At 30.8% G+C, this 27,997-nt stretch overlaps 1 protein-coding gene and 1 long non-coding RNA gene across 2 annotated transcripts; both read left to right on the top strand.

The window, feature by feature from the left end:
* Position 1: 1 nt before the first annotated feature.
* Positions 2-4,890, top strand: LOC134714182 (uncharacterized). The gene is made up of 3 exons (XR_010106508.1): positions 2-1,160; positions 1,665-1,724; positions 3,237-4,890. It is a non-coding gene; the product is annotated as an uncharacterized LOC134714182 (long non-coding RNA).
* An 11,049-nt stretch (positions 4,891-15,939) lies between these two features.
* On the top strand, positions 15,940-26,774 carry LOC134715972 (synaptobrevin homolog YKT6-like). Its single transcript, XM_063578587.1, has 8 exons — positions 15,940-16,243; positions 17,119-17,242; positions 17,815-17,897; positions 19,321-19,421; positions 21,168-21,226; positions 22,275-22,386; positions 23,064-23,165; positions 23,892-26,774. Exons 2-8 carry the CDS (start codon positions 17,136-17,138, stop codon positions 23,925-23,927), a joined length of 600 nt encoding a protein of 199 aa, XP_063434657.1. The 5' UTR covers positions 15,940-16,243; positions 17,119-17,135; the 3' UTR covers positions 23,928-26,774.
* The last annotated feature ends 1,223 nt before the right edge of the window (positions 26,775-27,997 follow it).

Raw genomic sequence — 27,997 nt, 5'->3', positions numbered from 1 at the left:
TGAATGCTCAACAATGCACTAATCTGGGACAATAAGAATAAACGGTAAAAATATGGTTCTTTTGGCTTTACACACTAGATTTGTACGAGGCACATTAAAAACTAATATAGAAAGTAGACACAAATGTTTTTTTAACTGAAGTATTATTAATATTCACAGACCAATTGATTTTCATGGGGTGGAGCCATGGATTTTATATGAAGCTAGATTTTTAAACAAGACAAAATTTTGTTTTTTACATCATTCATATCCTATTTGCCAAAAATAAATCCAGAATATTTTTTTTGTAACTGAATATGTAGGTTAGATTATTTGTAAACATTATAGATCAGCTTTGGGTTTGTCCATAAGGATTGAGACTGGAAATGGCAATTAGATCAGACTTTTAAAGTAAGTTTTAATCATTACATAGATTTTTGAATTTCTGAATTCAAATAATGTAAAATGTGAATTTGTGTTGGGTATAATGTTTTTGACCTGTCTGTCCTGTTTGTCAACATTGTTCTTGTCATTGCAACTCCTCTGAAAGCACACAACAGAATTTCATAAAACATAAACTATGTAGTTGTGCATGTTTACAAGAAATTATGATTCACTTTTTTCTATGAGTTATGCTATGCCCCTCTGAACTTAAAATTTTGGCCTATACTTTTGCAACAGTTTCACTACAAGTCCTCTAAAACTGCACGACAGAATTACATGGTTCTTTGAAGTTAATGAGGACAGTATGGCATATCCAGAAGAAATCTTTATCAGTTGACTTTTTTACAAGCACAATGGATTTGTTTAACAAGTATGTGTTATAAGTAAAATTGAGAATGGAAATGGGGAATGTGTCAAAGAGACAACAACCCGACCATAGAAAAAACAACAGCAGAAGGTCACCAATAGGTCTTCAATGTAGCGAGAAATTCCCACACCCGGAGGCGTCCTTCAGCTGGCCCCTAAACAAATATATACTAGTTCAGTGATAATGAACGCCATATACTAATTTCAAAACTGTTTTGAGAAAAATATCTATAGTGTTTGGATTGAACTGTAAAAGGAATATTTCATACAAGTATATTGCTTTTATTATTTGTTTATAGGCTGTCAGATGTGAGGACTGATTCCATGGTGTTAGAAGTAAGAATTGGCGATATGATACTGCTAACATATTGGTACATATACCCAAATTTTTATCCCCCACGCAACGCATAATATCTTTGACAATTTCTATAATGGTGGACAATCAACTTTTTTAAAAAGAATTATGCCCTATGGAAATATTCAATAAGTGCAACAAGTGGGACATTGGAACTATATTCTTTTATTTTAATCTAAAAGTGTTTGATGTCAATTTAATAATGGTTTATGTATCATAAAGATTGAATTACATGGAGATATTCAGCTCCAGAGGAAAGGGGTATATAATGGTTCAAGATAGTTAAGATACTGTCAAGCTTTAAACAGAAATTGTTTTTGCCTTTTTTCTATTTATCAAGATTCACTGGATTTCTTTAGTTATTATGAACCACAAACTTAAATGTTCAAAGTATCAATTTTCTATCAACCAACTTTCTACAAATATCCAAAGAAATCCAAGTTTTCCTCAATCACAATGAAAATCATTTAATCCACTGTAGATATTTTGAAGAGATAACTATTTCAACTTTGTTTTATAGGTTAGCATCACAGCTTGTCCTTTTGAATACTGGCTGGAGTAGAATTTGGATCTTTTTGAGGTGAGAATATATTTATTTGTCCACATAAAAGAGGGTGGTAATGGGGTACCTTTATAACCAATAATGTTAAAAATTCTTATTGAATGATGTAAAATTTGGAGCATGCAATAAAATGTGAAGTTTTAGTTAATGAAAAATCAAACAAATTTTGACAAATCAAGTGTTTTTGTATCCAAAAAATAATGGTAACGATCACTATTTGAGACCTCTGACAAATCATGAGAAGTTTTTTCAATCAAGTCATTAACAGTACCTGATAATGACTGCTTGACGTCTGATGACAAAGGGCATTAATACCTTCATACAAATTTAATTAATTGTTGTAATGTTATGGACAGTTTAAATTTCTCTAAATCTTTATTATTTGCAATTATATTTATATTTTCTACTGCAGCCTTTATAAATGTGAATCAGATGTTTTTAATGTTCAGAAGGATTATAGTCCTTTTTAACTACTTTCTCTTATACTATTTTTAAACTTTTACCTAATAACCATGAACTTAATCATTAAGAGAACCATTGTTTTCATCATATTAAAGAATTGTGAATACTTGAAAAGGGGAGATAACCTCACATTTATTTGCAATGAAATGGCAAGTGCTGTCACATAGATGTCTGAATTATATTAAACTTTGCTTCTTATTCAGTTTTGTATTTCTTTCAATACAAATTTCCCAAAAAATCATTTCTTCATTCAATATATGGAGAAAACAAAGTAAATGTCATAAAATAAGAACCTAACAATGAAAGATTATCGAAATATCCTGAATAGTTATAATTTTATCATGTATGTAAATTTTTCAAATTTTCAGCTTAATAGCTTATGCTCTTGTTTGACACTCAATAAATGATTAATTCAATATTGGTAACACCTTGAAAATCAAAATTAGCCTATTAAAATGGCTTATTTTCATTTTATAACAAATTCAGCTGCACAATTTCTATTGCAATATTTTTTATGCCCCACCTACGATAGTAGAGGGGCATTATGTTTTCTGGTCTGTGCCTCCGTTCGTTCGTTCGTCTGTTCGTTCGTCCCGCTTCAGGATAAAGTTTTTGGTCAAGGTAGATTTTGATGAAGTTGAAGTCCAATCAATTAGAAACTTAGTACACATGTTCCCTATGATATGATCTTTCTAATTTTTTAATGTCAAATTAAAGTATTGAGCCCAATTCCAAGGTCCACTGAACAAAGAAGCAGATAATGTGAAGCTCAGGTTAAAGTTTTTGGTCAAGGTAGTTTTTGATGAAGTTTTATTGACCCCAATTTCACGGTCCAGTGAACATGTAAAATGATAGTGCGAGTGGGGGGCATCCGTGTACTATGGACACATTCTTGTTAGTAAATCAATAAATTTGAATAGAAAACATGTATTTTTATATACAACAAAATCTGTCTATTTAAAAGAAAAATTACCACTTTAAAAATATTACCTTATTCATGTATTTTAACATTTCTTGAAATTACTATGGATTGTCAAGAAATGAAATATCATTTTATTTCTTTTACAGGTGCCCTTGTGTGGTCAATCCAATAGAAAATAACAATCATGCAGACCAGATATATATTGCTCTTTTGTGTTTAATAAAATCTTTAAATGGTAATTCTGAAAGCCAAATGATTCATTTTTTTATGCTGTTATTTTTTCTATTTACTGTAAATTAACAAATTTTTGCTTTGAATACTGTTATTCATTTGGCTCAAATGTAGTATACAGATATTTAGTTCCAGCTTTTGATGTGTATTCCTTTGCAAATAAAAAACTTGTATGACAGTTATAAAAAAAAGCTAATTTATACTTATCATTTTGGAAAATTATAATTGTAATGGTTGACAATTTGATAGAATAAAAAAGTCTTTTATGGTTGACTGTAAGCTAATTTTTGCAGAAATTATGGGCTTTGGACTTTGAGATTTTTTTCTGTAAGCCTCCAGATTTTGAGCTTATTTTTAATATGTGAGAATACCATCAGGTTTATGTCCACATGTGTTATTGAAATTGCAGATTTTCCAACTTTTTGGGACGCCATCTAGTTTTTTAATAGTTTTTGAGGACTTTTAAAACTTGTCAATGATAAAGCTATGAAAAGTCAAGAGAGAACATTTTCCTGACAAAATTTCAATGGCTAATATATCAAACGAGCATGGTGACCTTCTTTTTTTGCTCTTTGGATTCCTTTATTAATCCTCAATCAATGTAAACTAAGTCTTTTGAAAAGTAAATTATTTTGAAACAGAGAAGCAAACTCCCTAAATCTCTTTCTTTTTGATCTCACTAAGTAACAAAATATAGAGCACTTAATTGCACATTAATAGAGCATTTCCTTAACCCTTAAACTCACTATCATCCTTTACTTTAACCCTCAACCTACCCTTAATCTAACCCTTAAGGAAGTTTGCTGCTCAGTTTGAGAACAAGTAACTTTCCATAGAACTAGTATATTGATAAGGGATTAATTGAGGAATCAAAAAAGCAAAAAAATATAGATGTCAATGTGCTTGTTTTTTTATGAATTAAAAAAAAGATGTGTATGTGTTGAACTTGATTAAAAAAATTCCAAATTATTACAGGGTAACAGAAAATGGGATCAATGTTTATTAAAACAAATCTGTTAAAAGGAAAAAAAAAGTCAAAAGTTGTATTTTTCAAAATAATTGTGTTAATATTTCTGTGATATTTAGAAATATGTGCACCAAAAAAAATAATGTTTTTTATATAAGTATCATTGTGGTATGCCCTTGTTTATTTTTTGTTTTGTGCAGTAGATGCATTTGAATCTTGTTCAAAATCCATCGATTGAATAAACATGATAAACTAATTGTTATGTTAACACTGTAGCTAGAATCATATTCAAAACAGTGTGGTCCTGGCCACTGATTGACGACCTAAATTATCCCATTGACTGGGACAGATTAGGTGAACGTTTGTCGGTAACAATCACTGCTCACTATGTACTTGTTGAAGACACTGAATCTGTGGGGTCACCAAAGGTTCTCAACACCTAAATAAAGCAATTCGAAAAACGAATCAGGAATAATACGATGTGTTGATTTATATCAATAATATAAATCAAAACATAAAGGTTATTCCTGAATAATTTTTCGAATTATTTTATTATTAAAGGCGTAAAGAACCTTTGGTGACCCCACAGTTTAAATTTTATAATAAGTAAGAAGTGAGCAATGGTCATTACAGACAAACGTTCACCTAATCTGTCCCAGTCAATGGGATAATTTAGGTCGTCAATGGGATAATTTAGGTCGTCAATCAATGGCCAGGACCACACTGTTTTGAAATACGTCACATTTAATTTTCAATTTAGAAATATGTGCACCAAAAAAAATAATGTTTTTTATAAAAGTATCATTGTGGTATGCCCTTGTTTATTTTTTGTTTTGTGCAGTAGATGCATTTGAATCTTGTTCAAAATCCATCGATTGAATAAACATGATAAACTAATTGTTATGTTAACACTGTAGCTAAGTATATGTCATTTAATTTTAATTTTTTTTTTATTTTGGGGATTTGATACGATTGCCAATTTCACAGCTACATGTACGGTACCTATCATAGTTATCTTTACGTCATAATCCTTGTGACGTATGGGAAGAATTATCTGTTGTCTTATTCTGACTTTTATACAAACCAAGTGATGAAGATAAACAATGCTTCTATTTCCAAAGTGTGTAAAGAAACTGCTATGGAACACAATAAAATCAGAAGATGTAGTATAATTGTAATGAGACAACTCTCCATTAAGAGACCATACAATGTAAAAGTTCATAGTAATAGGTACAGCCTTTAGTAAAGAAATAACCACTCTGCATATCATATTTGATTTTCCAAAAACCAAGAGCATGCCTATTTTGTCACTATCAAGTATATATGTACATATACTAATGTATTCATCTTGTGTCCGTCCTCTAACTAAAGCTGACCTTGGAAAAATGATTTTAAATCCCCCCCCCCCCAAAAAAAAAAAAATTAAATGGACAAGATCTATGGTCATGATGGTCATGCCAGTTGGGAGTTCAGAATATATTAGGTTAAAAAATGAGGATCTAATCAGTTTTCATATGACTGCAAACAATTTTTGGGATCATATAATGGTATTATGTTGTCATCGTTGTGTCGTCTGAAGACACATTGGTTTCCGGACATTAACTTTAGTTTTAATGAATGGATTTCTATGAAATTTAGTAAGAAGGTTAAATAGCCCCAAAAGGAAGGTTGGGATAAATTTGGGGATGATGGTCCATGGAACACTACACATGGAACACTACACATTATCTTGAGGTGCTGCACACATGTGCCAAATATCAAAAGATTTTGTCACAGGGCAAACAAATCATGCTCCCTACACAAAAGTGTAAACAAAAATCATCTTTTTACTTTGAAGTCAAAGGTCAAAGTACAGCCAAAAATTGTATTGTAGGTATCTGTGGCATTGACTCATGATCTACATGCCAATTCAATGAAAATGTTCTTGCATTTTCCAACTAAGTACTTTCATGGTGAAAATTTGTACAAAAAAGGACAAGAAATGTAAAGTGTACATTTTATGGTTGCTATGGCAACCAAATGAACAAAGTGGTGATGAGACTGCAACTTTTTTTCTTTATTAATTTTTTTCATCAAAAACTATCACTTAAACATGATAAATACAATGAAGATGCAAAAGTTTATGGTATTTTGCAACTTAATCGATGTGATACCATTTTGGTTTGTCAAAGCATAATTTTCTCAATTTTACAATTTTCTCTATTTTTGCTTTTTTTTTATCTTTTTTTTTTTAAATAAAAAAGATACCAAAAGTTTTATTTCCATTATGTTTTACACCAACATAGAACTAGACTTCCATATAGGTCATTTAGTCATAAGTGGTGTTTTCCTCTGGTAATGAATAATTAAAAACAGTTGGAAACTGTTTTTTTTTTCAATTTTCCTTATTGTAGCATTTTTTTACCTTATTTTTTGAAAAAAATCAGAGATACCAAAAATTTTATTTTTATTATTTTTAACACCAACATAGTACTAGACTTCCATATATGTAGTTTAGTCATATCTGCTGTTTTTCTCCGATGACGGATAATTGAAAACAGTTAGAAACTGGCTTTTCTCAATATTCTCATTTTTTTTAATTTTAGCATTTTTTTACCTTATTTTGAGGAAAAAATCCAGAAGATACCCAAAATTTTATTTTCATTATTTTTTACACCAACATAATACTAGACTTCCATACAGGTAGTTAAGTCATAAGTGTTGGTTTTTCTCCAATGATGGATCATTGAAAACGGTTAGAAACTGGCTTTTTCCCTATACATTTCAATGAAAATTAGCAGTTTGAGCCCTTATATTGAATTTCATTAAAAAAAATGTCAAATTCACAAATTTAAAAAAAAAATATATTTTCCCAGTCAGTATGTTATACTGAAAGGCTAAAATAACGTTTGACCAAATTAATTTTTTTTAGTTGAACAGTCCTGCCTGGTGCTCTCTGACATTGCCTCTTAAGATATTATAAGCCATTGGAATTTTGGGCGTGGAAAATGTTCTCTCTAGATTTTTCATAGCTTTATCATTGACCAGTAATAGTTCTCAAAAACTATTAAAAAATAGATTAGATTTTATAAGACTTTTACAAATGGCTCATAATTGTACATCTTTTCAAGATTTTTATACCTGATTTACCAGATGCATTTAAGGGAAGCCCAGATGCTGTTGATATAAACGGTCGCAGGATTGACTGCCTCATGTATGCAGATGATATTGTTATTTTTCTAGTTCCAAGGCAGATCTTCAAAAACGACTTGATGATTTATCAAATTTTTGCACTAAATGGTGTTTAGAGGTCAATCTATCTAAAACCAAAGTAATTATATTTTACAAACCTGGTAAACTTTTAAAAGAATATTTTTATTTTGAAAAAGATACAATAGAATGTGTTAACTATTATAAGTATTTAGGTTTAAAATTTATATCTAGTGGACTTTGAAGCATGGAAAGGAAGAATTATATACAAAAAATCACTAAAAGCTGTATTTAAATTGCAAAGATCTTTATCATCTTCCAATCCAAGTATTTCTACGCTTATTACATATATATGACCATACAATAAAAACCATTTTAATGTATAGCAGTAAAATTCCAGGTATGTTTAAAACTAGCTCTGCAGCATGCCAGAAAGAAAGTGAATATTTATTACAGCATATTTATATGAATGATTTTTTAGATAAATCCAATTTAAGATATATGAAGTATATATTAGGTGTAAACAAAAAGTCTTCTAATCTAGCTGTGCTGGGAGAGCTTGGTAGATTCCCTTTATATTTTTCAGTTGTATTATCAATGCTAAAATATTGGTTTAGAATAAAGAATATGAAAGATGGTTTACTGTATGATACTTATATGTGTAACAAAAACATGTTTAATAATAATATTGAATGCTGGTATTCATCCATACATTTCATTTTTAAAAAGCTGAATATTCATAATTTGGAGGTGAAGCTCAACTTTTTTATCAAGTCAGTTAAGCAAAAACTTTGTAATGGTTTTGTAAAATTTTGGAACACAAAAAGAACAGATACACAGAGTAGTAAATAAGATACTTATTTCAAACTTATTTTTCGAAAGAAATGAATCTATCTTTAAACAATTTTCAATTGAGAAGTGCCATATGTAAAATTAGAATCGGTGCACATGATCTCAAGATAGAAAGAGACAGGTATAAAACATTATATATAGAAAGAGACCAAAGGCTTTGTAAGAAATGTACTCTAAATCTGGTTGAAGATGAACAACATTTTATAACTAGTTGTCCAGCATACAAAAGTGATGGGGAGATATTTTTCAAGGAGATAAACGGTATTTGTCTGAATTTTATACATCCTTCAAATGAGGCAAAATTTGTTTGGTTATTTACTAATGAAAATTTGTCTGTACTTAAATATTTAGGGAGCTATATTATAACATGTCTAGATGTTAGACGAAATGTTGATTAATGTATGTAATAACAATGATAATTGTAATGATTTTATGTTTCTGATCCTGCCTGGAAATAAATGTATATGCTTTTTATAGAATGAAGATAATAACTTCTGTCTGAACTTTTTTTTAATGTTTCATTCTAGCTTATAACCAACAATTTTGTTATTAATTTACATTGTTGAGCTGTGAATGTAGATAATTTTTTAAAAGTTAAATTGTTGTCCTGTGAATTTAAACCTTTTTTTCAAGATTCTACTGTCAACTTGACAACTGTATCACATATTTAACAAAAGAAAATAATCTGCAAGGAACTACATATACTCCAGTTTATCCATTTATTTTCCTATGACTTAAAATTCACAGATTTTTTATACATTTTGTTTTTAATAAAAATTGCTACGTATACAACAGTATAGATTTCACAAAATTAAATTATATTGTAAATTTCAATAGCACAATTGATTTTGAACAACAAATGTTTATTCTTTTTGACCAATGATTAACATTACCATGCAATAAATTCTTGGAAATTTTGTTTGAATTTACCAAATGAATATGTTTTCATTATTTACATATCCATGATATTATTGTACATTTTATTTTGCTTTAATATAATAAACAAAATTGTATTATTGTATTATAATTGTTATTTGAGAAGTAACTGTTTTACAAAGCATCCTTGAGACTTGTCAGTTTACAGATGTCATTAAAAGTTTGCAGGGTGGCAAAATGGAACATGAGTGGCAAACTAATAAGCATTATTAAGATCAAATTTATTTGTTCAGTGTCTGTTCACATGTGTTGATAAGTCTTGATTGAGTTGATTCATTTCAATTGATATTTTATAGTGTCTTTTTCTATGTTGTGATGTAACACTATTGTTTCCCACAAGGGTGAAGGTTTGGTATCATTTAAACGTTTAAACCCGCTGTAATTGTTAGCACCTTTCCTAAGTCAGGAATCTGATGTTCAGAATAGTTGTCGTTTATTGATGTGGTTCATTTGTGTTTCTCGTTTCCTGTTTTATATATAGATTAGACTGTTGCTTTTCCTGTTTAAATGGTTAAAAATTAGTTATTTTGGAGCCCTTTATAGCTTGATTTTCAGGTGTGAGCCAAAGCTCCGTGTTGAAGGGCATTGCTTTGACCTATAGTGGTTTACTTTTATAAAATGTGATTTGGATTGAGAGTTGTCTCATTGGCACTCATACCAAACATTTGTACATTATCATGAAGATATACTGGACATTGTCCGTGTAAAGTCTTAAACATTTCTAATATCACAGTTCTTAATCTTTTTAGCTCATCTGGCCTAAAAGGCCAAGTGAGCTTTTCCCATCACTTTGCGTCCGTCGTCGTCTGGCATTAACTTTTACAAAAATCTTCTCCTCTGAAACTACTGGGCCAAATTTATCCAAACTTGGCCACAATCATCATTGGGGTATCTAGTTTAAAAATTGTGTGTTTTGACCCGGTCAACCAACCAAGATGGCCGCCATGGCTAAAAATAGAACATAGGGGTAAAATGTGGTTTTTGGCGAATAACCCAAAAACCAAAGCATTTAGAGCAAATCTGACATGGGTTAAATTGTTCATTAGGTAAAGATCTATCTGCCCTGTAATTTTCAGATGAATCTGACAACCCGTTGTTGGGTTGCTGCCCCTGAATTGGTAATGTTATGGAAATTCTACTGTTTTTGTCGAGCCTGCAACTTTTGTTGCAGAAAGCTCGACATAGGGATAGTGATCCGGCGGCCACGGTGTTAGCTAATTTTTTAAAAGCTATATATTTTTGAAGGTGGAAGACCTGGATGCTTCATACTTTGTATATAGATGCCTCATGGTACGAAGTTTCTGTCAGTCACATGTCAAATGTCCTTGACCTCATTTTCATGGTTCAGTGACCACTTGAAAAAAAAGTTCAGATTTTTTGAAATGTTGTATTCTCTCTTATTATAAGTAATGGGATAATTATATTTGGTATGTGCGTACCTTGCAAGGTCCTAATGCCCCTCGGACAGTTTCACTTGACCTTGACCTCATTTCATGGATCAGTGAACAAGGTTAAGTTTTGGTGGTCAAGTCCATATCTCAGATACTATTAGCAATAGGGCTAGTATATTCGGTGTATGGAAGGACTGTAAGGTGTACATGTCCAACTGGCAGGTGTCATTTGACCTTGACCTAATTTTCATGGTTCAGTGGTTATAGTTAAGTTTTTGTGTTTTGGTCTGTTTTTCTCATACTTTATGCAATAGATCAACTATATTTATTGTATGGAATGATTGTAAGGTGTACATGTCTAGCGGGCAGATGTCATCTGACCTTGACCTCATTTTCATGGTTGAGTGGTCAAAGTTTAAGTTTTTGAGTTTTTGTCTTTTTATCTTATACATTATGCCATAGGTCAACTATATTTGGTGTATGGAAATATTTTATGATCTATATGTCAGTCGGGCAGGTTTTATTTGACCTCGACCTCATTTTCACGGTTCATTGCTCAGTGTTAAGTTTTTGTGTTTTGGTCTATTTTTCTTTAACTATAACTATTCTTAAGTAAGAGGTCAACTATATTTGTTGTATGGAAGCATTGTTAGCTGTACATGTCTACCTGGCATGGTTCATCTGACCTTGACCTCATTTACATGGTTCATTGGTCTTTGTTTAGTTATCTTGGTTAATGTTAAGTTTATGTGATAGTTTTTAATAAACTTTTATAAAGCTTTATACTTAGGACTATCAACATAATATCAATGATTAGTAAAGAAGGCGAGACATTTCAGTGTGTGCACTCTTGTGGTTTATTATCTTGGATACTATTAAAGATAGAGATAAACTGTAAACAGCAATAATGTTCAGCAAAGGAAGATTTACAAATAAGTCAACATGACTGAAATGGGCAGTTGACCCCATTAGGAGTAATTGCCCTTTATAGTTCATTTTTAACCATTTTTCGCAAATCTTAGTAATCTTTTACAAAAATCTTCTCCTCTGAAACTACTGGGCCAAATTAATCCAAACTTGGCAACAATCATTATCGGGGTATTTAGTTTAAAAAATGTGTCCAGTGACCCGGTCAACCAACCAAGATGGCCGCCATGGCTAAAAATAGAACATAGGGGTAAAATGCATTTTTTTGGTAAATAACTCAAAAACCAAAGCATTTAGAGCAAATCTGACAAAGTTAAATTGTTTATCAGGTCAAGATCTATCTGCCCTTAAATTTTCAGATGAATCGGACAACCCGTTGTTGGGTTGCTGCCCCTAAATTGGTAATTTTAAGGAAATTTTGCTGTTTTTGGTTATTATCTTGAATACTATTATAGATAGAGATAACCTGTAAACAACAATAATGTTCAGAAAAGTAAGATTTACAAATAAGTCAACATGACTGAAATGGTCAATTGACCCCCTTAGGAGTTATTGTCCTTTATAGTCACACCAAAACACAATTTTGTCATGAATCCATCTGCTTACTTTGTTTAATATTCTCATAAGCCAAGGTGAGCGACACAGGCTCTTTAGAGCCTCTATAGTTTTAATTCTTAATAATGGTAAACCTGGTTATATAAGTAAATTTTCAAGAGTACTTTTCTATTCATCAGAGATAAAGTTCCTGTATTTTTCTCATATTTTAAGTATCATTCCCCCCAAAAATGCTTTAAACTATCGTATCAGTTCGAAGTACTAGATGATTAACAGATAATTAAATCAGCTTCAAATGATGATAATTGTTTACCAATACGTTTACTTTCGATTCACTCTGTTGCTTTGATGCTTTCTGGTATATAACAGAAATATGAGTATCAAGTATAAGATAATAAAACATTGCCACACACAGAAGTTTGGCTTCATTTTAACACTAGCGTCATTCTCAAACAAATTAAATCTTATAAGTTCTGATTATCTGTGTTTTTACAGGCAAAAACGTGAGATTCTTCTGAATTTGCTTTTAACTGTTAATTCCAAAACCAATTTAACCGTTCAAAATTTCCTACTCTAAAGTAAGTCTGGTCCTGAGAATGTCAATCACCCGGATAGTTAAAGAGAGCACTTTCCTTTACAAAATTAAGAAAATAATTACGAAATAGGTTAAACAATACTGCATGCGCCTAGAATGGATCATTGTGGAAATCCTTAAACAAATTTTGTCCAAGAACTTAAATTTATATTGACTGTTTTCCATCAGATATTTATAGCTATCAAAATCTAGTAACTAAGTATATCAAGAATAGGTACCCTTTTCATTGGCTTTAATTTTTCAAAGAATCTTTATTCTAATAAGAAAACTTCTGCGGTTGATAAGATTGTGTCAGTGGCGGATCCAGGAATTTTCAAAAGTGGGGGCCCACTGACTGACCTAAGAGGGGGCCCACTCTAATCACGCTTCAGTGATTCCCTATATAGCAACCAATTTTTTCCCAAAAAGAGGGGGCCTGGGCCCCCTGCCGGCAGTGCTCCCATCACGTTTGTTTGTATTGCACAATTGTAATTACAAACTTTATTATAGTTTTGAGTTGTTTTGTTTTTTCGTCTGACAGTCGAAGTCGACGTTTCAATTAACTCCACAAAAAACGAAATAAAACTTACGACAATTTATGTTACTGCAAAGCACTCCATACGTTTTTGACATACGAAACTATTTTTAATAATTTCCCTTTCTTGTACAAGCAAGACCATGCAATCATACCATTGGATGCTTACACTTCAAAATGAAATATTGCCAAAAATGTTTCTATGTTTCCAGCTTGTCCACTCTTAGCGAATTCTTTGTTTGATGTTGCCTTTCTACGTACACCTTGTAGTGTTGTTTTGGTACAGGTAGATATGGATTTGTGTATGTCACATAAAACATGTTACTTTTACATGTTAAATCTGACAAGGGCAAAATGTTCATAATATTGAGCTCTACTAATTGTTCATTGTCGTCAAAACTGTCATGCGACTTCAAATAGGATGTATTGCTCTTAAACAGAAATTTTACCAATTCAGTTTATCATTTAGCTTTATATCTTGAAAACTATTACAGAGAGAGAGAAACGTTAAGGTGCAAACAGGTAGCAATCAAGATCTAAAAATAAGAGCGTATTTTCGAAGAAGTCGAAGTCGTCAGTCGACTTCTTAGTACCGATTATCAGGTTATCTGCATGTTGATATCGTAAAATATCAGCTGCGAGACATAATATGAAGCTTTTTGTCGAGTGAGCGTAGCGAACGAGATCAAAAAGCCTTCATATAATTTCAAGCAGCTGATATTTTACAATATAATATGCAGATAATCTGATAATCGATTTATCGGGCTATATTTGCGTGTTTCAGATGTCTTTTCTTTGTTTCACCAGCACACAAAAGATGACTTGATAAGTTCGGGTCAAAGTTATTAACGTCGGTTCAAACATTATGACGTCGCTGATATGTCCGGGTCAAAGTTATAAAGGCCGGGTCAACGTATTTGACGTCACAAAGACATGATACGGAATAATATTAAGAGCTGAACAGAGTGATATAGACAGTGGGACGACCGATAATAAGAGTTATTGCCTATTGGTGATAATTTTTACCGACCGTGCAAGGGCTGTATAGCCAGTCAAGGTCGTTAAAAACTTCCATTTGTTTGTTGTGATAATTTTTTCCATTTTTTTTTACGTCATTACCTTATATCTTAAAAACTGTAAAAGATAGATAGAAACTTTTTAAAAAATAGTGACTAACAAGGAAAGATCTACATTTTAGACAAGTGGGGGAAATAATCTTACTCATTATTGTAGTTATGACCATTTTTAAATTACCATTCATTTTTTTAAGCGTTTTGCATTTTATGATAAAATTATAGAAGATAAATAGAAACGTTGAACAACAAAAACAACAAGCAATGTAAGATCCACAAACAAGTAAAAATTTATAAATATAGTTAATAGGGCTCTTCATATTTGTGATTGCACTTAAGTAAGTATTTTGGTACCCCTTTTTATGTTTTGAGCAAAAAAATCCTAAAGAAGATAGAGAGTAATCAAACAGACAAAGTAATCAGCCTCACATGATCAGCATTTTTTTTGTCAGGAATTCTAGTCTTGTCCACATGCAATGTTTGAAAGAACATGATTGGTTAATAGAAACATTGACTATGAGCGACACATACAACTACAATTGCTCTTTAGAGGCCCTATTTTATATCCAAATGGACAAAAGTTATTTTTGATCTGCAAAATAAATTGACTTGCCATCACCGGGGCCGGATCAAGTCATTTAAAATTAGGGGGGTCAAACTACATGTCCCCATTCACATTAATTGATCGACCATCAAATTAGGGGTCCAAACGTGTGTCCCCCCCCACACTACAAGATTTATCGTGATCAATTTTATTCGGCAATCGCCAATGACAGTCAGCAGGGTTTATGAACATCAGTTGTTCGACCTGTAAGTCAAATGTGTTTTGTTTAAATATACTCTCTTTTGGTCTTTTGGAAAATGGTGTTTGTGCTGCTGTATTTAGACCCTTCTACAGCGAAATTTGTTTAAAATGCACACGTATATAAATTGCGGTTTTTATCCAACGCAATCATAGGTTTTAACGTAGTTTTCAATTTAGACTCGTTTATATTCTTTCCGGTTTGGACTTGTATCATATTTTCCCTCCGGTTTATATGCCATTATCCGTTCATCCTATAAGTGAATGTAATAACATAATATACAGTATATGCTCAGTATTCACCATAAACTGTAGTGGTATAGAAAGTATTCCGCTAGATCTCATATCAAATAAAGTTTGGTGTTTGGTAAGGGTCTTGACGGGGGTTTACCAATACTAGTATATAGTACGAATGATCTAATAAAAAAAAAAAAAAAAAAATAATAAAAAAATAAATAATAATACAGAATTGGAAGTCCTACACCCAGACCCTTTTGAGTTGCTTCAAAAGATGATAGTTATAAAAAGTCGTAATATTGTATACATAATTTCAAGAAAATCACAAGATTTCTGATCAAATATCATAATCTGGGACTAAATGATAAGACAGTTGTATTATTTTTTCAGCCAAAAATATATTCAAAAGATAAGTATTTTGTTTGGAAATGATTTCGTTTGATTACATTTCATACATAGATGATGATTGTAAATATAATATAAAGAAAACCAAGAAATAACGTCAATTATCGTTTTGAGCATTTTCCGTATATGTAATACGGATTCACGCGTCCGGTAAGTTTTGTGTTTTATAATTTTATCAAGAGAAGATAACTCAGTTTAACGTCATTTCCTGTGTTGTCAAAATTGCCAAATATCAGTGCCCGTGATTCATGTGACATTTATAGTAATTTCTCAAAACATAATGACCCTTTTACTATTTTGATTTGTTTTTGTCACATCTTAAAAGCATTTTTGAAGGGGAGATTTCGATTTCTCTTTACGGAAACATAATTTTCATCACAAAATATTGGAAAATATTTTGTTCAACATATTTCATTTGGACCTGAAAAACCTGAAAAATTCAAATTTTCATTTGAATTAATTACAACAGTGTAGATATAGTAAGTGTTAGTTATCTAAATTAGTTGAAAACGAAAGTACAGTTGTTCTAAACTAATGAACATTACACATGTTACAGGTGATAAAATTCTTTCCAATTAAAGTCTCAAGTAAATGGCAGTATGACTTGGTATCGGGTCTGTTTGCTCCAAAGAAACATTTGCATCCTTCAGGTTTGCAAACCACATATTCACCCTTTTTATACGACCAGAATTTTTTTTTTGCATCGTATAATGGTATCATGTTTTCTTTGTCCTAAGCCGCATTTAGTTTCCGGACAATAACTTTAGATTTAGTGAATGGATAAATTAGTATGGCGTTCATTATCACTGAACTAGTATATATTTGTTTAGGGGCCAGCTGAAGGACGCCTCCAGGTGCGGGAATTTCTCGCTACATTGTACATTGAAGACCTGTTGGTGACCTTCTGCTGTTGTTTTTCTATGGTCAGGTTGGTTTTTTTTGACACATTCCCCATTCTTTTTATTCAATATTTTGTCCCAAGTTTCTCAAATTCCAAATTTTTTAAAAGTTTGAAGAAGAAATCTTTAGTTGCACAATAGTGCATAATACATTTGAAGGATCTTGACATTTGTTTTATGTCAAGAATTTGATCACAATCCAAATTCAGAACTGTAGCAAGCTTGAATGTTGTGTCCATACTTGCCCGAACTGTTCAGGGTTTGACCTCTGCAGTTGTATAAAGCTGCGCCCTGCGGAACACCTGTTTACAATTACATTTGTACAAATAAAAAATGAATATGAAGACAAGATATCATTTTATTAAGTAACTACATAATATACAGTAACAAATCTATGCACTGTGTTTATTTCCCTACAAACATATTTTAATGCTGATCTTTGACATTTTTTTCAGAAAAAAAATCAGGAACAATGAAGCTTTATTGTATAGAAGTGCTATTCAAAGATTCCAATGGGAAAGTTAGGCTTCTTGCTGCTACACATGACCTTCAATCTTTTGGATATTTTCAAAGGTCAAGGTAAGTAAAATACTAGTTGTAGATACATATGCATTGTATCAGTAAGTTCATTTTAATATAGTAGGTCAAGGATAATCTGGACATTTATGTTCTTCAAGAATTGAACAAAATTTAGTTACTTGAAATTTGAATGAAATTCATTAATACAATTATTGTACTTTCCTCTAAAATGTTGTTCTACCAGTAAACACCAATGGAACTTTGAAACCACCAGGTTTTTTTCTTCTCCCCAAGTAAAAGTTAAGTAGGACAAGAAAACATTAAGATATCTTAATAAAATGGCTTTATACTTTTCTTTTTTTTTTTTAAAGTTTTAGAAGTATCTAATTTTTTTAATAACTGCACACTTTTGTCTATTTTTTTTTTTGGTAGAAAAGAAGTTAACAGCTAAATGAGTATTATATAACCATATGGTTCATGTATTTTAAATTACAGCTGATGCCATGACTTTTAATTTGTCATGTTTATTTTGTACAATTCTAGCTGCCATTTCTAAGATTATTAAATGTGTTATATTGTTACATGTACATGTCATTGTAGTTACAATTATTTAGGTTGTCTTTTTTTTTTAGTGTCAAAGAGTTTATGGATTTCACCAGTAAAATTATCGTAGAAAGAACAGCAATTTGTTCAAGGTCATCTACTAAAGAACAAGGTAAACTCAAGATTCTAGACATTAAAAACATTACAGATATCCTTAAACATATTAAAAATATCAGTGGCCGATCCCAAACTTTTCCAAAAGACTGACCTAAGGGGGGGGGGACCGCTCCAGTCATGCCGATGATTCCCTATACATGTATAATCAACCAAATTTTTCCAACAAAAGGGGGGCCCCCCCCTGGATCCACCTATGAATATTAACATTAAACACAACATACATTTGTATATATACATGTAGAATGTAGATATACCATGAACTTCTTCATCAACTTGCTTATATTTGGCTGGTGATTTTTTCAAACATGCATCAGAAACATTTCAATAATACAATAAACTTTATCTTAAAAAACAATGATGGTTAAACGAAAATGTATTAATTTTGTAATTCAAAGGCTACATAAACGTTGAAAATATAGAAGCCACAGTCAGTTTGTCATAGATTTCATCGCTAATTGTACTCTTTCATGTATGCTAAGGATAACATTTACTTCCACATGGTACCATAGCTTTTCTGCATTTGCACGTCTTGATTGTGCACAAACCTTTTCAGTAACACCTATTGTTTGCAACTGCATGCAGTAATATCAAGGTCTCGGGCCATTCCAATTTGTCTATAGTGTGTTTTAGAAGCCGTCTAGATCTACAATTTTGTAGCATAACTGCAGTACACCATATTCACAGAACAAAATAAATAAACTATGGTCTTTGCTGGTGATTGCATCTACTTTACACAATACATAAAAGTGGTAAATCACCAGATGCCCTGTCAACCATCAGTATATGTAAAGTAACAAAATTTACTTTTACAATATGTGCATTTGATTTTGACATCTTCTTATTGTACTTAAAAATGTACAGTGATAGTTTGTACAGTTAGTTCTGTGAAACTGCTTATTTTTATTAAGATACTTTTTGTTATTATTGAAATATAATAAAATGACATTTTAATGACGTTACAATTAGAAGGGTCATACATCATGAAGAGTTTAAAAATATTTAAAGTAAACGTGTTAATTACCCCGACCATACCTGTTTGGTCCAAATACTCATATGGTCAGGAACATTAAAACCGAATCCAGAAGTGACACATTGTAGTTTTGAAGTAATTGCAAAACTATTAACATTGTTTTTAAAAGAAATTAAAATTGAAATAATTTAAGCCCATCCTGTGATGGTCTGATCCATCCATTCTTGCCACTCACCTAAAAACCTGAAACCACATTATGATACCTTGCTTTTGTTTGGCTATCACTCCCATCAGCTGGTACCTTAATGAAAATGAGAAATGAAAGCTATAGCAGAGTCCAAATAATCAAGTGACAATTTGTTTTTGTGGTTGGAAATATTTATGATAAGAAAAACCAACTACACATTTTGATTTTCATCTGACATTGAATATTGTTTTTTCTTTTCAGAATACATCTGTCATGTGTATGTTAGATCTGATTCACTGGCTGGTGTTGTTATAGGTGACCATGAATATCCAAACAGGGTAGCTCATACTTTATTGAATAAGGTAAATGTGTGTTTAAGTATTTCAGTAGTGGAATCATTCATTACACTTTGAATAAAAGTCATATGAAACGAGTGAGTGGTGAAAAATAATGTTTGTCCAATTCTTGAACCAATGCATGTATACATCATTAACTTAGTCCTCTGTGCACGATTTTATCATTATTTTCGCAAATATATCATATAATCTTAAATTTTTTTTCTCTCTCTTTGTTATGATTTAACAAATATGGCTGCTCATTAAATGCCGTGTTTTGAAGCAGAGTTTTACGGATTGTCACATTATAGTAAACAAATCACAAAAAGCATGGGTATTTAGCACGTGTTTAACATGTATATTCAGATTTTTGTTTTTTTTCAATGACAGATCCATGCGTATTGAGGTCACTGGATTTTTACGAGGAGGGGTACGCTCGGGTCACTATGCATACGGAAAATATGTCGGCGAATTGCTTCCTGGAAGCAAGCAATTAAAAATAAGTGAACTTCTTCTAAATGTGGACAATTAAAGAATTTTCCTCAGAAAAAAGTATATGTACATAAGTTGTATAATGAAAACTATCCATTTAGTTATAAAAAACATATGCATATTTTTTTTTAAATTTGAGGTTTCTTATGACTTTAACTATTTTATAACAGACATTTTTTTCTGTCATCAAGATTAGATATGTTGAAACAAAGAACCATGGCAAATATTCGAAAAGTTACAGAAATCCCCAATTGTTTGACAAAACTTTTTTATAAGGATAGTAAAACATTCTGTTTAATGTATCATGGGGTAAATGTCAATGAAACATCAATGCAACCTAAAAAAACAAAATAACAAACAACATTTTTATCAATGGACAATTATTTATGCCAATATTTCTAGTTCTAAATTAGCTTGAGCGTTGTGTGAAATAATTGGGGACTTATAATTCCAAATATTCTGTCAATGCACATCACCATTTGATTCCAATTTTGTTAAAGGAAAGTTAAAAATTCATTAAAGTTACAGGGGTTATTATTTGGTACATCAGACACAGGTTTAGTCTACATAATATAAAAAAAGGAGATGTGGTATGATAGCCAATGAGACAAAATGACACAGAAATTAATAACTATAGGTCACCGTTCAACAATGAGCAAAGCCCATACCGCATAGTCAGCTATAAAAGGCCCTGAAATGACAATGTAAAACAATTCTAACAAGAAAACTAACGGCCTAATTTTGTACAAAAGATTCACAAAAAACAAATATGTCATATGAGACACATCAACAAATGACAACCGTTACCACTGAACTACAGTTTTCCTGATCTGACATGGTCAGGCACATACATACAGAATGTGGTGGGTTAAACATGTTAGCAGGATTCCAACCCATCAGTGGTGCTTGAATCAAAACAGTTTGAAGACCAAGTCAAGTACAATGTTGAAGTTCATTTAAGATATATAATTCCCAAAACGTTGTGACAAAGACGGCTAAATCAATCTATTCCTGGGTGTAGAAAAACGTTAAATAATTCAGTACTCTACGTCTGACATCTGAATTTATATCTATTTCTAAGTTCACTTTACATTGTACTGTTTTGCCATTAATGTATAGGAACTAGTCATGTTCAATATTTCAATTTTAATGAAAAATTCTTGTGATTTTTTTCTCAATTTTAATATAATACATGTATCTTATTAAATCTTATAGTTTTATATTTTACTGTAATTAAATGAATTCTTTTATTCATTGTTTATATTTTGGTATTTGTTTCAGGTTTTAGATGATTTTACAAGTAAAGGACCAAAGGCACAGTGGTCTATTAGTAATCCTGGGTATGTAATGGTCTAACTAATACACTCCTCTTTTGATGAAATGTTAACATGCATACATGTAGAATCAGAAGGTGTTTCAAGTACTGCTATCAATTCAGAATTTTTATGCCCAATTTATGGGCATTTTGTTTTCTAGTCTGTGCGTCTGTTTGTTTGTCTGTCTGTTCCGCTTCAGGTGAAAGCTTTTGGTCGAGAAAGTTTTTGATGAAGTTGAAGTCCAATCAACTTCAAACTTAGAACACATGTTCCCTTTGACATGATCTTTCTAATTTTAATGCCAAATTAGAGTTTTTACCCTACTTTCATTGTCCACTGAACATAGCAAATGATAGTGGATGGGGCATCTGTGTTCTAGGGACACATTCTTGTTTTTTATGCATTTATTAATGCCATTCAAGTTGTGCAATCAAAACCTAGACTACAACTTTTGATTAAAAGCGAAACCTATCCTGTCAAAATTTTCATAACAAAAAAGAACAGCGAAAACATTTCTGAATTTACTTCTTAACAACTTTTCAATATACTTACTAATTAATATGCTCACCAAAAAAGTTGAAAAAAAACTAAACGTAGTCAATGAGATACAGTTCAGTTTAAAATGTGAACTACATGAATAAAGTAATTTGAAAACATTGAATTTTAAAACTTCAGTTTTCAAGGGTAAAGTAAATTACAAATAAAATGTACCTGAAAACACTAATTATGGAAAAAGTTCATGTGTAGTTGAATAATGCTTTATAGAAATTATATCATATTTGGATTTTTAATGATATTTTATATGATCACAGTATCATACATTAATAGTAAAAACCATAATGGGATCTAAATGATGTATTGTCAAAGTAACAAATGAAATTATATCAAGAAACCTTTCTCTTTGCACAAACACATTTTCTACATGCACAAAACTTTTAACAATAGAAATAGAGACAATATAATGTTGCAATTGAGGTGATTGTCATTTCTTAAAATTTCCATTTTGTTTGATTTATTTAATAGTGTATTATTGTAGATTCGTGTTCATTTGTATTCTTTTCTATTTCAACAGAGATATACCATTTAAAGAGTTAGATGAATATTTATCAAAGTACCAAGACCCTAAATCTGCTGATGCCATGACTAAAATACAGTCAGAACTAGATGAGACAAAGATTATACTGGTATGTATTGTAGAGTTGGTCTATCTGACCTTGACCTTAATTTCATGGTTTGTTTGACAATGTTAAATTTTTGTGTTTAAGTTTTTTTCTCAAAAACAAATATCAATAGTTCAACTATATTTGGTGCATGAAATGATTGTAAGGTGTACAAGGCTATCTGGGAGAGTTAAACTGACCTTACATCATTTGATTATTAATTGGTTAAAGCTTAGTTTTCTCGTTCTCAGATATTCTAATTACTGTGGATTCATTTATTTTCGTGGGTACCAATTTTCGTGGATTGAGAAACATTTACATGTTCGTGGATATTTAATTTCGTGGTTTTGCCAAAATCTGCATACAATCCTATAGAAAATTCGGTCTTCATTGAACATTTAATTTCGTGGTTCACCTGTTCCCACGAACCCCACGAAAATTGGTATCCAATGAATAATAATGAATCAACAGTAATAGGTTCACTATATTTGGTGTATGGAATGTAGTAAGGTAAACAGGAATGTATGAAAGGGTTCACATGTGATCTTTTCCTCATTTACATGGATCATTGATAATGTTGATTTTATGTTATACTCAAAGTATTTAGAATTTGATTGGCAAAATATATAACTAAGCTTACCATTCTGTCAAAAATTGATTGACTACATATATAATTAAATTTTTAATTGGTTTTTTCCCAGCATAACACAATAGAAGCAGTTTTAGATAGACATGAAAAATTGGACAATCTTATAGAAAAATCTGATGGACTAAGTATGCAGTCCAAAGCATTTTATAAAACGGTAAGTATCCATAATATTTTTTTTTATATTTAAGGAATGACTGAAATAATTTTTCTGTCTATGAAGGAATAACATAAAAAAATTGGTGCACACTGAATAATGGGCGTAGGGGGTTATTTAACAGTGTGCACCACATTTGTTATGTTATATATCGAATAGACAGAAAAAATATTACAGTCATTTCTTATAATTTAATTCTAAATTTTATTTCAAATCGTAGAAAACCATGAAAAAACAATGATGACGTCACGGTCACATGACTAAATTATGTCTCTGGGCTCATAACAAAACAATGTCAACCAATCAGAAGACGCGTTACATCCAAAATTAAATTATTTTTAGATAACACTATGGTCACTGTTGATATTTAAAAAAAATTATGCAATGAATGCAATCCTTGTCCCAACAGGATGGAAGACATTGTAATAGTGATTTAATGTTTTTACCTTCACCCATCCATTTTGTCTCTCAACTCAATGGTTATGTAAAACCACATCTATCAACCAATTATAAACAATACATTTACTGATTTTAGTTTAATGACTTTCATTTTTTCATGATATATTTTTCATTACCATGACAATAGTTTTTAAATGTACTGTCATTGGCTTGAAACTGATTCTTTTAAATAATTTAAATTATAGGTTCTTTGGGGAAAAGTTAATTTGGTCTTTTGTGAAGTTCTTATTCTTGCTATTTGTTTACATTTCTATTTTGTAATTTTAGGCAAAGAAAACAAATTCATGTTGTGTTATATTATGATGGGATTCTATAATATACTAAACGTCTCTTCATGGACTGCAAGTGTACCAAGAAAAACAGTTGTTTTAAAGATTTAAAGAATACATTGTAATATTTTTATTCCATAAACATGTACGATGTTGTAGTAACAGTACATAGAAATTTTACATTTCTTATATGACCACCTACATGTACCTACCCTTCTCAAGGACCTTTTTTCATTTGTCCATTGACAATACTAAAATTTTTCCATATCAAAATGTGTTAAAAATCATTTTATATATATATAAAATGTTTAAAATATACTCTGCCATTTTATCATTGTAACAGACATAGTCATACTTTTTTGTCAACAAATTAAATAATTGTCTCAAAAATATATTTTTAAAAAGGCAGAAATGGAAAATATGATTCATGGTAAATTGTATCAACTGATATGGAAACCATGTGAACACCATTTGATCTTTCCTTATTTTCCAAACAATTTTCATTTTATAGAACTTAATTTTTTTAATTTTAGATATCACATTATCCCGAACTCTTTTCTAAAACAATCTGCTTTATTTTAGGGCCAGTATTCCCATACCACAATATTTAAAAAACAAGATTGGTGTTAAGTTTTAATTTTACTTATTGTCCATGGCTGTGCTTTTATATAAGTAACAGATTCCCAAAGTATTTTACATTGTAAATATGAAATTGTATTTAATGTGCACATGTGATTCTTCAATGGTGCATTATTTGTTGTGAGATTATAATTGTACATACATAATAACATGTGGGTAATTATTCTGCTATACGAGGTTGTCAGAGTAGAAATGAGCAATTTAAGAAGTCACTTTTACATATATCTATTTTTCCATTCCCTTTTGATGTATATTGTAAAAAAAAAAAAATCACAATTCCATGCTGTTTAAATATCTCTATCTGTGTCAGATATTGACGAACATATTCATGAAATTATTTCTGTAAAAATCTTGTTGAAGATGAAGGTCATATAATAGATTAATGTATATTTGTAATCATCTATAATTTTTTTTCTGATAAGAAGAAAAAGGTAAACAAGACTACCTATTGTATTTGTCTTGAATATTTATTTTTTTTGGCATTCATTAAGTACATGCACATGTATTTTTATATTATAAAGAAAAACAATCAGTAAATTGATCGTTCGTCCGTGCGCCCGTTCGTCCTGCTTCAGGCTAAAGTTTTTGGTCAAGGTAGTTTTTGATGAAGCTGAAGTCCAATCAACTTGAAACTTAGTACACTTGTTGCTTATGATATAATCTTTCTAATTTTAAAGCCAAATTAGACTTTGACCCCAATTTCACGGTCCACTTAACATAGAAATTGAAAGTGGGAGTTACAGGTTAAAGTTTTTGGTCAAGGTAGTTTTGATGACATTGAAGTCCAATCAACTTGAAACTTAGTACATATGTTCCCTATGTTATAATCTTTCTAATTTTAATGCCAAATTAGATTTTTATCCAATTTTACGGTCCATGGAACATGGAAAATGATAGTTTGAGTGGGGCATCTGTGTACTTTGGACACATTCTTGTTTAGGTCATTTATAAAACCGTTTTATGTTCATTGGATGAAATGCAAGAATGATTAATCTTCATTGACAATGTTATAAAGTTGACTGTGTTTATGGTTAAACTTTTCTGTTGGTATGTCATGTTAATTTACTGTTACAGTAAGAACCAGTCAGTCAAAATTGCTATAAACCTAAAGAGAAAAAATGAGAAAGAGATTGAAAAAGTTGTGTGCATTGAAATTGAGTAAACATCATTTTACTAGTTCTTTGTCATATAAAATGATACAATTTTCTTTTCTTCCAAAAAATGGCAAATGCAATTGTTTTAATTTATTTGTAATCACGTTTTACCATGTGATGTGATGTCTTGGGTCCAAATAAAATATATACTGATGATATGTTTTTTTGTTTGTATATTATAAGTAATTATTTTTGACAAATCATGTTTATAAAAAAACTCTTTAGCAAGCTTTATGTCCTGTCAGATTTATACTGCATTAAACATTTGGGGATTGATGTAAAATAGTTTTGACCTATCATGTTAAATTTAAAAGAATATACTTCAATTTTTTTTTTCAAACAATGAAAACAAGCTGCTTCAGTTATCTTTATTTTGTCCACCTTCGGTCAAACTGTTTTTCTACAGGGTTGTACAACTTCATCCTAATGAACTATCGTAAGCAAAACATATATATACTTACTTCCAATTCACAATTTGAACCAACATTTTCAACAAAGCAAATCAAAACTCATACAGTGTTACCAAGTTGAACATAGATTATTTAAATAAAAAAAAATGCATTTATCATATTTATATCAACAAATTATAGTCCTGCTTTGAGCCTTCACTATGAAGGTTTATCCAGAAAAGAGCTTCAGATGCATTAAATTTATCAAGTGTTGCTGTTGGTTTCATATTTTTCAGAACTTTGTAACTGCTTTATTTTCATTCTTTCTTGAGAACAAAATGATTGACATTTGTGATTAATTGTTCCGATTTTTCTTTTATAAACATGCAATATTCACAAAATGAATAGGCACTCAAAATGATAAATAATGCATTGAATACTGGTATTAAATATTCCATTCATTTATAAATATTGATAAATGATTTATCACTTAAAATATATTTGAAACATTTTATTGTCTTAAGTATATCATGTGATATTATAAAACATGAATATGCATGATTTTGTCATCTAAGATAATGTGATCACCATGTGACATTATAAAACATGAATATGCATGATTTTGTCAGCTATGATAATGTGATCACCATGTGATGCTTCCTTAATGTAATGTATCAGAAATAAAGAGATTCCATTTTATACCTTTTCTTTATCTATCAAGATGGGTGCCACTAGTAAAGCAGGATATGCTTACCCTTTTGGAGGACCTGATATCATGTTGCACATTTTTTTGATTTTCTATGTTCACTTGGTTTTTTTCACGTTTTTTATGGTGTTTTGCCATGGCATTGTCAGTATATTTCGACTTGTGATGAGACATTGGGTTAACTCCCTTCCAGGAACGGGAGATATTGTATGATTGCCAATGAGACAACTCACTCTCCAAATGGCACTGAAATTAACAAATATAGGTAAATGTACTTCCTTCAGATGAATACAAATCTAAAAAATCTTGCAAAAACACAGGGCGAATGTGGATGGGTACATGTACATCCATACAACAACAAGACAATGAGTACAGATCTGTGAGTGCTGGAAGTCACTGACAGCTATTTCAAAGCCAATAACAACTTATGAAAAATTCATGCACCAAAACTAAGATATCAATCAGTACATATCCAACATCCAATGAATTTAGTGTAAAGACCTCATAAACAGTTGGAGAAAAACCTGACCTTGTACAGTGATAAGATACAGGTATTGACAGATTATAGAGCCAAGAAGGTGCATATGTATATAAAAATAAAATTTAGTTTGATTTTAATTTACTGATAACAAAATTAATATTAATATCAATAAATACAATATTAGAAGATCTAATTACACTGTTGAGTTGTTTACATTTTAGAATAAATTAAATATTTTTAAGGATTGATAAGTTAACCTGGATCGTTTCTAAATTTCCAGACTCGGTAAACAACATCTCTATAAAATGAGAATATGCTATCCCTTTGAAATAGTTTTCTATTGGTAAAACCAAACTTCAAAACAATTTTTTTATACCTTTGCAAGAATTCAGTATTTAAAAGATTTTTATGCCCCATAGGCATTATGTTTTTAACACATTTATAAGATTCATGGTTTGGGTGTCCGTTCGTCTATCTGTCCCGCTTCAGGTTAAAGTTTTAAGTCGAAGTAGTTTTTGATGAAGTTGAAGTCCAATCAACTTGAAACTTAGTACACATGTTCCCTATGATATGATCTTTCTAATATTAATACATTGTACCAAATTAGAGATTTTTTTCCCATTTTCACGGTCCATTGAACATAGAAAATATAGTGCGGATAGGGCATACATGTACTATGGACACATTCTTGTTTATAGTCATTTGTAGTAAGGAAATGAATAATTTACCAACAAT

The sequence above is a fragment of the Mytilus trossulus genome, chromosome 4 (assembly GCF_036588685.1).
Source record: "Mytilus trossulus isolate FHL-02 chromosome 4, PNRI_Mtr1.1.1.hap1, whole genome shotgun sequence".
NCBI classification, from domain to species: Eukaryota; Metazoa; Mollusca; class Bivalvia; order Mytilida; family Mytilidae; genus Mytilus; species Mytilus trossulus.
The sequence above is the reverse complement of the archived record's forward strand: the minus strand, read 5'-3'. Positions and strand labels throughout refer to the sequence as shown.